This window comes from Rattus norvegicus, chromosome 9 (genome assembly GCF_036323735.1).
Source record: "Rattus norvegicus strain BN/NHsdMcwi chromosome 9, GRCr8, whole genome shotgun sequence".
Classification (NCBI taxonomy): domain Eukaryota; kingdom Metazoa; phylum Chordata; class Mammalia; order Rodentia; family Muridae; genus Rattus; species Rattus norvegicus.
The window spans coordinates 83418606-83429688 of record NC_086027.1 but is presented as its reverse complement, the minus strand read 5'-3'; the positions used below and the strand labels follow the sequence as shown (position 1 = coordinate 83429688).

Below are 11083 nucleotides of genomic sequence, written 5' to 3'. Positions count from 1 at the left end.
GAGATGAGTTCCTTGAGAGCAGAAGCGCAGCCCTAACACTGGCTGGTGCTGACAAGGAAGTACCCACACATGTGGTTGAGCTTAATTATGCGTGGGCAGACGGTGTGCGGTTGCGGGATAGGGGAGTGGGACTGAGTCTCAATGGAAGCTGGTGCTGTTTATCTGGCTTCCGGGATGCAAATTTGAGGCGACCACCGTTTGCATACAGATCAGGAAACCAAGCCTTATCCTGGCTGGGGGCGGGCGGAGGCCAGGGGTAGGGTATAAATCTTGCAAAAGGCTCTCCTGGTCCATGCAGCTCCAGACTAGAGCTGATTCCCGGGTAGGCTTTTTTTCAGGTGTAAGTTTCCTGGTTCTTTTCTATCAGGCAAAAGTAATGGGGGTCGGATAGGGTAGGCAGAATGCGAAAAGGGGCGGCTTCACACCTATTGCGGCCTCCCTACTACACAACCACACCCACACCCACACCTGGAGCAAAAGAAGGCTGGGGCTAAATTCTAGGTGGAATTAGATAGAGAGTAGTATTTGAGAGGTGTACACCACCACCCCTTCTCCACTGTGTGGAAGAGGACATCTGAAACTTCACGCTTTCAGAGGAAGGTGGACAAGGTAAGCTCTCTCGTCCTTCCCACGCTCGGGATTCTCTAGACCGAAGAAGAGTGCCAAACTTAGGAGCCCGGCGTCGGTCCGCAAGGGCAGGGAGGCCCCTAGCGGCAAGCAACGGCTTGGCCTGGTACTTCCTGCCCCGCCCAGGCGGGGTTCGCGGAAGGCGAATTTGGCCGGAGGGGCGTAGCCAAGTTGGCAGGAGGCCGCGGGGCGTGGCCAGGGCAGGGCCAATGCGGGCAGAAGATCTCCGGGCGCCCGCCCCACCCACTCTCCTCCTTGCTGGCCCCACTGGCCGGAAGGCTGTTGGCTGAGGGCGGCTCCAGTCTGCCCAGCCTTCCGTCTCCCGCCCCGCCCCGCATTCCAGAGGTGGGGGCACAGTGGTTATGTGCGGTTTTTATTTGTTTAGAGTGCGTGTATGTGTAGGGGGAGAGCTCGTGCCATGGTGCATGTGAGGAGGTCAGAGGGCAACTTGTGGGAGTTCGTTTTCTCTTTCCATCACGTGGGCTCTAGCAATCGAACTCGGATCGAGTGCCCAGGCAGTCCCTCTTGGCTAAGTTCTTTCTTGTCCAGCAGGGTTATGAAAAATAGTCAAGCTGCAGTCACAGGTGTGAGATATTCGCGCACTCCAAGTCCCCTCCCAAAAAGAAAAAAAAAACCACAGAGGCAGAATAGTAGGGGGTCTAGCTTTCTCTTTAGTTCTTATCACACGGAGGTGCTCGGTCACAGAGAAGGCACTTAATTAGGAAGGTCATCTAATCCCGGCCAACCATATCCTCTCCCTTCACCAACTCCCTTGGCACTTGTTTGTGGGTCCACTTAACCCTCATAATCTGGGGAGAGAGCCTAAGGGCTTGAACTCCAGACTCAGCAGGTATGGGGAGGGGCTTTAAAAACAGAGAAGTCAGAGTTGGCAGAGACCTGGGAGCTGCCCCCAGCCAGCAGGGGGCCATGGAGGAGGCTGCACGGAGTACAGGGAAGGAGGATGAGTTGGGACAGGAGGAGCCAGCTTGGTAAAGTTTGGAGACCTCCTGAGGCCCACAAAAAGGTTCCACCTCCTGTCGATCCTCTAAAGGCACGTGAAGTGTGGGGTTTAGGGATGAGGCACCAATGATGAAGCAGAGACCCTCCTCCCACTAAGCCGGTGGGACTAGCTCACTGCTGGGCACCGAAGGTACTCAATAAATGTTTTTTGAATGAATAAAGTAAAAGGGTTGGGAGCAGACAGAAGACCGGGCCTGACCCCTTAGCCCAGCTTGTTCCATTCAGAAAATAGTCATTTTAAAAATGTAAAAATCCTTTCCCTCCCTCCCCCAATTTCTGGGCCCAGGGAAGGGTCAAGGGAAGAATGTTCCCACCCTTTCCTCTCTCCTTCCCTTAAAAATCTATATACACATATACATATTTATATGGCACCGTGGGGGCGTCCTGCCAAGCCCCAGGGCTTTGGGGAGACGGGGCTTAAGGGATATATGGAGCAGCCTTGGAGAAGCTGGACCGGGAGCATTCCTCCCTGATGAAGGTCCCCAGCTCTTGTACAAGTGTACTGTAATAGACTTTCTTCTTCTCCCTCCCATGTAGACACTGGCGGGGCACCATCAACCCAAGAGGGAGGAGAGGAAGGGGAGGAATTGGTTCCTCTCAGGTCAGCCTAGATCTGGGAAAAGCTGACCAGTAAAGAGGGTTCTATACAAGGCACTTGGGTGTCCACTGTTCCCAGACAGGGAAGGGGCAGCAAAAACCCTATCCCTCCCCCCCCCAAAGCAGAACTGGGGCTAAGAGGCCCAATTTGGCAGCAGAGAAACCTGGCGGTGTGGAGAAGAGAAGACAGAAGTGGGGAGCAGCAGGCCAGGCCCCCCAGGTCCCCTGAGAAGAGGGGAAGAAATTTGAAGGCACTGACATAGGGACCCAAGGGCTCACTGTCCTCCATGCAACATGACAGGGGAGACACCTCTTCCCCAGGGCCATGAACATGACATAGCCCTCGGGTTTTGTTAACAGCACAGTCTGCTGGCAAGAGGTGTGGTGGGCCTTGCCGAGGGGCAGGTCCTGGCCCCAAGACACCTCACTAGCTCCCGGGCCTAGGCTGTCTGAGCACTGAGTATACGTCGTCGACGCGGCTGAGTTGCTCAAAGAAGGGTAAGAGATCGTGTAACTCAGTGTCACTCATGTTGTCAAACCACGAGGCCACTGGAACCTGAGGAGAAGACAAGAAAGTGAGGAGGGTGGGTGTCCCAGGGCACCCCCTGTCCAGCCCAATCCCTGCCCACATGGCCCGTACACTTTTTGGTTTGTGGTTTGTTTTTTTTTTTTTTTGGGGACAGCTTATGGTGAAATTCATTTGTAGATGCCAGCAAGCAAACAGTTCACAGAACACTTAAGCTTTCTGTGCTCCTTTCAGTGGGACCCTAACTGGGACTTACTACATTCATTCTGTCCCATTAATAGGACAGCTTTGAAGACTGTCAGATGGGGACTCCAGCCAGAGTTGAGGACCCTTCATACATAAGTAGAGTGGAATATATGAGCAGACACAGGTAATAGGACATTCCAGCACCTGCTATCACCCCACGTAGGGCGGGGGAGGCCACCACATGTGCTCTGGTCGTGTCTCAGCCGCTGGGTCTCTTGTGTACTCACGGCATTGTCTGGATGGAAGACGTATGAGGCGGGTGAGTTGTCTAAGATTAGCACCCGCCGCAGGTCTCGGCCCAGCCTGCTCAGGTCCTTTACGTAGTTTCCCCGATGGAAGACACAGGACTCTCGAAACAGCCTGGCACGGAAGGCTCCCCACTTGTCCAGCAGATCAGCTACAGGGTCTGCGTACTGGGGTAGGAGGTAAGTCACCTCAGAGTGAGTTATGTCCAGGGCTGCCATCTAGTTGCAGGTTGAAAGTAGGTGGGAGGGTATGGTGGACCGGGACCCCAGGCAAGGGCTCACCTTGGCAAGACTGGCAGTGAACAACACACACTCAAAGAGCTCGCCCATTCGCTGTAGGAACTCATCTACGTGGGGCCGTTTCAGTACATAGACCTAGGGAATGAACCAATGAGGAGGCTGCTGGCCCACGGGCTTAGGGGTGACCAACAAAAAGGGGACAGGGATAGTGAAGGAGGAAGGGCAGTCTAGAGAGGCTGGGCCACACGTTGCCCTAACCATCCCCCTTTCTAAAGAGGATCAGAATGTAATTCCAGTTGGTCCCACCTCACCTAGTGGGAGTCACTCCCTGTCCCACATTGGGTTTTATCCAAATGCAGGAGTCCAGGTTAGCCCTCTCACCCCAAGGCTGCAGGGCACCGGCCCCCGAGCCAAGTAATGGAGAACAGGCTGGCCAGCACCACAACCTATCCTGAATTACTTGAACTGGGTCCCGGGCAGTGGGGGTAAGAGGGGAAAGAGAGCTTCACAAGACAGGACCAGAATGAGCCCAGTCTGCAAGGCTGGGAGTCTGGCTCTATTTCTGGAGTACCAGGTAGTCTTGGGTTCTCACCCGCTTTGGGTTTTGGACATACCCATCTATCAGTGTTATATGTGGGGCTCTCTCAAGATTGGTGGGCGGTACCTGGGTGTAGTACAGACACCAAACCCCCCACCTCCCTCTGACCCTCACCTGGTGAACCACTCCATCAATCTCCACCGGGATGATGAAGTCAGCGTTGTTCACTGGCTGTAAGGAAAGAATTACTGGAGCTGGTGGGGAGGGAATCCCAAGGGTAGAAATCCAGCAGAGACCTCCCTCCCTGGCCAGGGCAGGTCCCTCTTAAAATACTGTAGGCTGAGGGCTGCTGGGCAGGGCCCACCTTGAAGGAGCTGTGCACCAGGGTCTCGTCCAGGTCGATGACAACGCAGATCTTGTCTGAGTCCTGGGCCTTGACCTCGGGAAGCAGGTACTGGACTGGGGTATGCTGTGGGGAGGGGCTGGGCTGGGAGGGCACCTCTTACACGGGCTTCCCTCCCCAGATCTCTATCTGAGGACCCAACCAGACCTTCCACCCCTCCCCAGCTTTGCATCTTGAAAACTGTGAGCCAGGGGTAGGATATATGGATCCTTTTTCCTCACCTCACAAAGTTCCCATCAATAAGGGGATATAGATATACCCAGATCTCAGGCAAGGCGTTAACAGTGGGCTAGGAGGCTGCTGTCGGGGTTGGGAAAGGGGAGGATCTATTGGGCACATTTCAGGGTCTGCACGTGTGTCAGTTCGGGCCCCCTTTCTGCCAAGTCCACTTCCGGCTAGGGCTAGGTCCCGGGCGCACCTGCAGTTCCCTTCTAATCACCACAAACCTTAGGGATGGCGCCATTTTCCTCCACCAGCAGGGGAGCCCCACTGTGGGCAGGCAGGGGCTCCCCATCATCTCGGCAGACACAGCAGAAGAGAGAGTGGAGGATGCCCCGACTCCGGGGCTTCTGGGAAACTGCTGACTTCTGGTCACCTGAAGCAAGAAGTGAATGTGGGCACACTGGCCTGCAGGGGCTGCGTGCACTCGGGTCTCAATCCCTGAGCACAGAGAACTGAGCATTCTCCCTCCATCAGGAGACACACCAGGGTGGCTCTGGCTGGCTGGCTGGCTGTCCTCCAGAACTCCCCCACCCCTTCTAGGGGCCCCACCATGGGCCACTCCAGGGCCGCTGCAACTCTGCAAATTAAGGAAATGTGGTGTGGCTAAGAAGGCAGCCACTTTAAGAAGTAGGTGACTTGAGGAGGGGACAGCTTTTTCTCACGATTGGTTCTCAATCATCTGACCTCATAGGTGGACCTTACCTGAGCAGCCCTTGCCCAGGCCCGTCAGGGCTCGGGGCCCCATCATCCACTCCCACTCTCCCTCCATAATGTCTACCCAGTGAGTCCAAAGTCCTCATTGAGTCTGGGCCCAGAGGCCAGTGTCCCAGGGCTGTCAGCCCCACCAGCCCCACCTCCTTCACCCCGCCCCGTCTCAACCTTAGACTTACTGAGAGGCAGTGGCCTGTCTAATTGACAGACCTACCTCCACCAAGCATCCTCTTCTCTAACCCTTTCTGCCTCCAGCCCCGCCAAAAGAGCTAAGACTGGTCGGTGGACAAACCCCGAGTGACTTCCCAATTTTGAAATCCACACAGGGGAGAGGGGGGTGAGCCCCAGGGGCTCCGCATTGGCGGGTGGAGTCCCTTACAGGGTGGGTGCGAGTGTGCACAGGCCCGACGCCAACTGGCCCGGCCTGTTGCAGCCGGGGTGCCGCGTGCCCAGCTGGACACAAGGCCCCCAAGACTGTCTTGCAAGGCTAGCGGCTCTTTGCCTTCGAGGGTGTCGTCCGCACCTCCACGAGTGACGCCCAAGTTTGGGGGAACCTGGTTGCGTGTTGGCGGGAGATCTCTGCAAGACTCCCCAGCCCGCTGTCACCTCCGCACCCCTTCCAGACCTCAGCCTGGAGGGGGCGGAGCCTCAGCGGGTGGCCAGGCAGCCGCCTCACCCCCACCTTCTAGTCCCATTGGCGCCAAACTGGGGGAGGGGGCGACGCCCGGGAATCGGCAGCCTACTAGCCCCTCGCTTGCTTCCTGCCTCAGTTTCCCTACTAGAAGCATATGCGAGCGCACTAGTGGCGCCAGGCCCCGCCCAGCGCCTCAGACTCTCGCGGAGTTCAAACTTCCCCACTGGCGGGGGCTCCGGCTGGGCCGAGGCGCGCGCCCGGGACAGTGGCAGCAACTGCGGCGCGGGGACGGCCCCTAGTCCCGTTCTCCCCTCCCGCTGCCTGCGTACCTTTGCCCCGCAGCGGGCCCCGCGCCTCCTCCTTGCTGATCTGAGTAATGACGGCCGAGCTGTCCATGGGGCCCGGCGCGCTCCGCTCCGGCCGGACTCTGGCCCCGGCGCCCGGCCTCCCCCCCGGCTCGGGCCGGAATCGGGGCGCGGGGGGGAGGGGAGGGTGGGAGGGAGGGATCCCCGCGAGCTTCGGAGGGGAGGGGAGCCAGGTTCTCGGGGGGAGGGGGAGGGAGGGGGCGCGGAGGAAACTTTGTTACAACATGGAGTTTCCTCCCCGCGAGGCGGATGCAAACATGGAACCCGGGCTCCGTTTCAAGGCTTCCCCTTAAAAGGGCAACGGCTTCGGCGCGGCTAGGACTCAGCCGCAGCTTTCATCACTTCTGGGGCCCGGCGGGCTGGGAGGCGGGCCGGGTTCCTGCGGAGATCCAGGGGGCGTCGCCTCTCTTCCTGCGGTGTACTGCCTGGACCAAGCCTCTGCGGCTGCGTGGCAGAGCGGACAGCCGTAACCCGCTGCTGCGGGCCTTGAAGGAGGCCCGCCCCAAGAGCCCAGTCCGGGAGTGCCCGAGGACGACGCGGCTCCACCTCCGCGCATTCCAAAGTGCTGACACCGGCTGCCTCCGTTTGTTCTTCTGGAAAATGGGATGGCGCTAACTTTCTGTAAAATGGGTGTTCAGTTTTAAAAAAAATCGAAATATTTTATGCGCGTGGCCTGTAAATATATTTGTGCACCACATATTTGCAGTGCTCTCTGAGGCCAGAAGAGGCCATTGGATTCCACTTGGAATGGAATAGATGGTCGTGAACCCTAAGAACGAAAACAGAGTCCTTTTAAGCGTAAAAGTGCCCCTGAGCCATTTTCCCAGCCCCTAAAAAACAATTTAAAGTTACATTTATTTGTGCGGATACACATTCTAAGAGTGGAGATGAGAAGTTCTCTTCCACTATTTGGGAGCGGCCTCAAACTAAGTGGTCAGGCTTGCCAATAGGCACGTTTACCCCCTAAGCCTTCTCGCAGCCCCTACTGAGGGTCTTTTGTCTAACGTTGTGGATATCTCGACCTCCCCCCCCAAAAAGGCATTCTTTGCTAGCTCTAGTTATGCAAACTCACCAAATTATGGAACTGTAGAAAGATTGATTTTCCTTTCTGTGTATGTGTATGTAAGCCAGAGCTTTCGAAGGCCAGAAGAGGGCGCCATCTCCTGGAGCCGGAGTTACAGGTAGTTGTTAGGCGCCTTATGTGCCTGCTGGCACCCGAATTCATTCAGGTGGTCTGCAAGAGTAATTTCTCTTAACAGCTGAGCCACCTCTCCAGTCCTAAGTTATGTTCGTGATCCAACTGTAACTATCAGCACTCGCCGCAGTCTCGGGATGTGAAAATTCCACTTCTGCGCCTACCTTTACCATTGTCCTGTAGCAAATCTAGCCCCCTTCCTCTGCCAAACACTTGTGTTTCCCCTGGCAGAAGCCGAGCCTCTGCTGCTCAGGGCTGTGTATCTTGTACGTGCTGTTCCCTCGGCTTGGAACGTGCCTCCCCGTCTTTGGCAGAGTCAAATCCCATCGAACTAGAAGAAATACCACCTTGTTTAGAGGCCCTCAACCCCCACCTAACCGCCCCTATCTGTGATTATGAGAGGGGCCAGTTCTAGGGCTGGCTGTGTTCCCAAGTGCCTAGGGAACGCCCGCGGAGGGAGGGCTCAGCGCCCGCCCTCCGGCTCCTGAGACTGCAACCATTCAGATTTTAAACACACGTGTCACCGGATCTGTGGTGACACACCCCACAGAGCCTGGGGTCTGCGTTCGCATACGGAATCTTCTCGCAGGAAGCCCCCGGGTCGCGCCGCTCTAGGGCTGCGGTTCGTTTATTTTTATTTTTTATTTTTCCTGTCTTACAAAGTTCCTTTCATTCGCCTTAATTTAAAAAACACGAATGCCACGCCTTGACACGCACGCCTCACTTCCTCCCCTGGGCACTGTGGCCGGGTGTGGTGGGGTGGGCGTCTGGCGGCTTCACAGCAGAGCGGGCTGGGAGCCTGACCCCTGAGACGCTGCTCTGCGTGCACATCAGCCCGGTGCCCCGCAACCAGCAGGGAGTGCGGGGCGCTGATCCCTGATCCCTCCTTCTGCCCTTGGGGAGCCCCAGGGATGCCATCCTTACACCCCAAGGTCTTCACCTCTGGTGTGTTGGTGCCCTGAGTCGCACGCCCTTAGCCCTTAATTGCACTCGGGACTAGCTTACTCCTCGGAAAGATCCTCTTCTTACTTCTTGAACAGAAGAGGGGACAGCTTGGGAAAGTGAAGGCACCAGTCCAGGCCCTTCCACCTCTCTCCGAGTGCCTCTTCTTGGCCAGGCCCACCGGGGGTGCCTCAGCTTTCTTAGCTGGGCCTGCACTGTTCCCAAAAGGAAATGTGTGACCCGAAGTTGAATGAGCCCGGGTCCAGCGACTGGGCTGAGCGGCTGGCTGCCTTCGAATCCTGTGGTTCCCTAACACCCCACCCCCTTCCAAGAGCCTGTCATCTAAGCTCACACCAGTCCTCAGAAGCGCACCCCAAACAAAGCCCTATCACCCCTCCAGGCCTTAGCTGGGGGTCCCTTCTGGGGCAAGAGAGCATAGATGGTTTCCCACCTTCTGCCGGAAGCTTGGGGTAGTCCTCACTCTGTTCCGGTGCCATATTGTGAGAATTGCACTGCCAATACGGAAGGGGGCTTGTTTGTTTGTTTCCTCACAGGGGAGCATGGTTCCAGCAGTTGGGGAGGGGCTCCACCCACACAACCTATTACGATTATCCAGACATGCCAGAAGGGGGCATCAGATCCTATTACAGATGGTTGTGAGCCACCATGTGGTTGCTGCGAATTGAACTCAGGACCTCTGGAAGAGCAGTCAGTGATCTTAACCACTGAGCCATCTCTCCAGCCCCTACGATTATTATTTTAATGTTCATCCCCAAGAAAAACAATGGTGTGGACTGCTATCCGGGAAGCAGGATACTGTAGTGCAACGGAGACAAGGGTCCTTCCTGCCAGCTTCCCACTTGTGGATGGACTGGATGGGAGGCCTGGTAAAAAGCCCTCAGGCGACTCCTGGGAAGCAGGTATGTGGCAAACTCTTCCCACCTGGGGCCTATGGAGCTTCCAGAGAAATCCTAAAGTGGGCCTCTTTCCTTAAATTTAATTTGAGTTTTGGGTCTGGGGTCATTAGGGTAACCATGGTGATGGAAGAGCACTAAGCGCCAGCCTCTGGCTGGAAATGGCTGACCTTATCTCTGTCTGACCTTGGGCCTTGGAAAAACCAGATAGGTTGGCTTAATCCCAGCACTCAAGAGGCAGAGGCAGACAGATCTCAGAGTTCAAGACCAGTCTCTTCTAAAAATCCGAGTTCTAGGACAGCCAGGGCTACACCGAAATTCTGTGACGTGGGCCAGGTTAAATCATTATTTTTATGTGTGTGAGCAGGCATGTGTCACAATACATGTATGGAGTTAGACAATCCACCCATGCGGGTCCCCAAGGACGGAACTCTGATCCTTGGGAATGGTGACTGGTACATTGACCTATTGAGCCATCCCACTGATCCCAAAATGATGGTGGTGGTGGTGGTGGTGGTGGTGGTGGTGGTGGTGGTGATGATGATGATGATGAAGAATTTTGAAATCGACTCCCAGGGCACAGAGATCCACCTGCTCTATCTCCAGAGCGCTGATATTAAGGAGGGTGCCACGCTTGGCTAAGTTTGTTTTTTTAAGATTTAATTATATATAAGTACACTGTCGATGTCTTCAGACACACTAGAAGAGGGCATTGGATCCCATTACAGATGGTTGTGAGCCACCATATGGTTGCTGGGAATTGAACTCAGGACCTCTGGAAGAGCATAAGATTTACTTTCATATGTATGTGGTAGTGTATGCAGGGAGTGAGGCTTGAGAAGTGTGAAGTGAGAAGTGTCCTGTCCCCAGACTGTTTTAGCTGCCCTATGCAGCAGTTGCATGGAGGAGCACTAAGTGTTCTGAGTCAAACTTACCTTCTCAGCGCTCAATTCTAAGTACTAAACACTCACTGACAGACCTTATTTAACTTTCAAAACCCTGTGTTCAGTGTGGTCTTCTCCCCCGGAAGTCAGTGTGTCAGGTGCTAGGCCTAATCCTGCCACAGTTTATTTAGCCCTCCCACCCCTTCCCGTGAGCGCTCCTTAACAGCTGACATTCCCTTTAATTCAGGACTTTACCTCTCCTCCACTTCTAACCCAGGGCTTATCACAAAAAATAAAAATAAAAAATAAACACAGCATCCAATTAATGCCAAGTGAATTGCCAGAATGTGCAAGTTGGGGGACACTTCGGAGAAACTGAAGGGGAATCTAGGAGATGGCTTTCCTCGCTAGCCCTCTACCCCTTTATGCTATCCCGGGTCCTATTTTCTCCAGCAGCAAGCACCTAGGCGCGGACCGTCTCGCTCAGGCACCCTCTCGGACTGCTACTCGGGTTGCGCCAGACCTTTTTCCTTCGCCGCTCCTTTTGGGCCCCACTCTTTTCGTTGCCCTTTTAAGAAAGAGGAAATTCTTTTCATAAACAATCGCCCCAATCTGAGCGTCCAGTCCACAGCCTTCCCAGCTGGGTTCCGGGTAATGGGAGCTACTTTCAGACAGGGAATCTCACACAGGCTCAACCCTGGTAAAAGGCTCACTTAGACACACCTTCCTCCTTGCTGCTCTGGACAGTTCTAGGTTAGGGTACAAGGAACCGGT

General features: G+C 55.4%; 1 protein-coding gene and 1 non-coding gene across 7 annotated transcripts; both read right to left on the bottom strand.

Annotated features, from left to right (window-relative positions):
* Positions 1 to 1277: 1277 nt before the first annotated feature.
* Positions 1278 to 6934, bottom strand: Ctdsp1 (CTD small phosphatase 1). 6 transcript variants are annotated; one of them, NM_001128079.1, is made up of 7 exons: positions 6339 to 6523; positions 4889 to 5037; positions 4404 to 4508; positions 4214 to 4270; positions 3544 to 3636; positions 3244 to 3429; positions 1278 to 2800 (listed from the first exon to the last, which is right to left on the bottom strand). In NM_001128079.1, the coding sequence occupies exons 1-7, from the start codon at positions 6403 to 6405 to the stop codon at positions 2672 to 2674; spliced, it is 786 nt and encodes a 261-aa protein (NP_001121551.1). In that variant the 5' UTR covers positions 6406 to 6523; the 3' UTR covers positions 1278 to 2671. The 6 variants fall into 6 exon arrangements, with proteins under 6 accessions (NP_001121551.1, XP_006245298.1, XP_063123456.1 ...); XM_006245236.5 differs by lacking the exon at positions 6339 to 6523 and adding an exon at positions 5367 to 5474 and having other exon boundaries at positions 1279 to 2800; XM_063267386.1 differs by having other exon boundaries at positions 1279 to 3429; positions 6339 to 6902.
* Mir26b (microRNA 26b) lies at positions 3896 to 3980 on the bottom strand. Its single transcript, NR_031831.1, has one exon. It is a non-coding gene; the product is annotated as a microRNA 26b (primary transcript).
* Positions 6935 to 11083: the final 4149 nt, after the last annotated feature.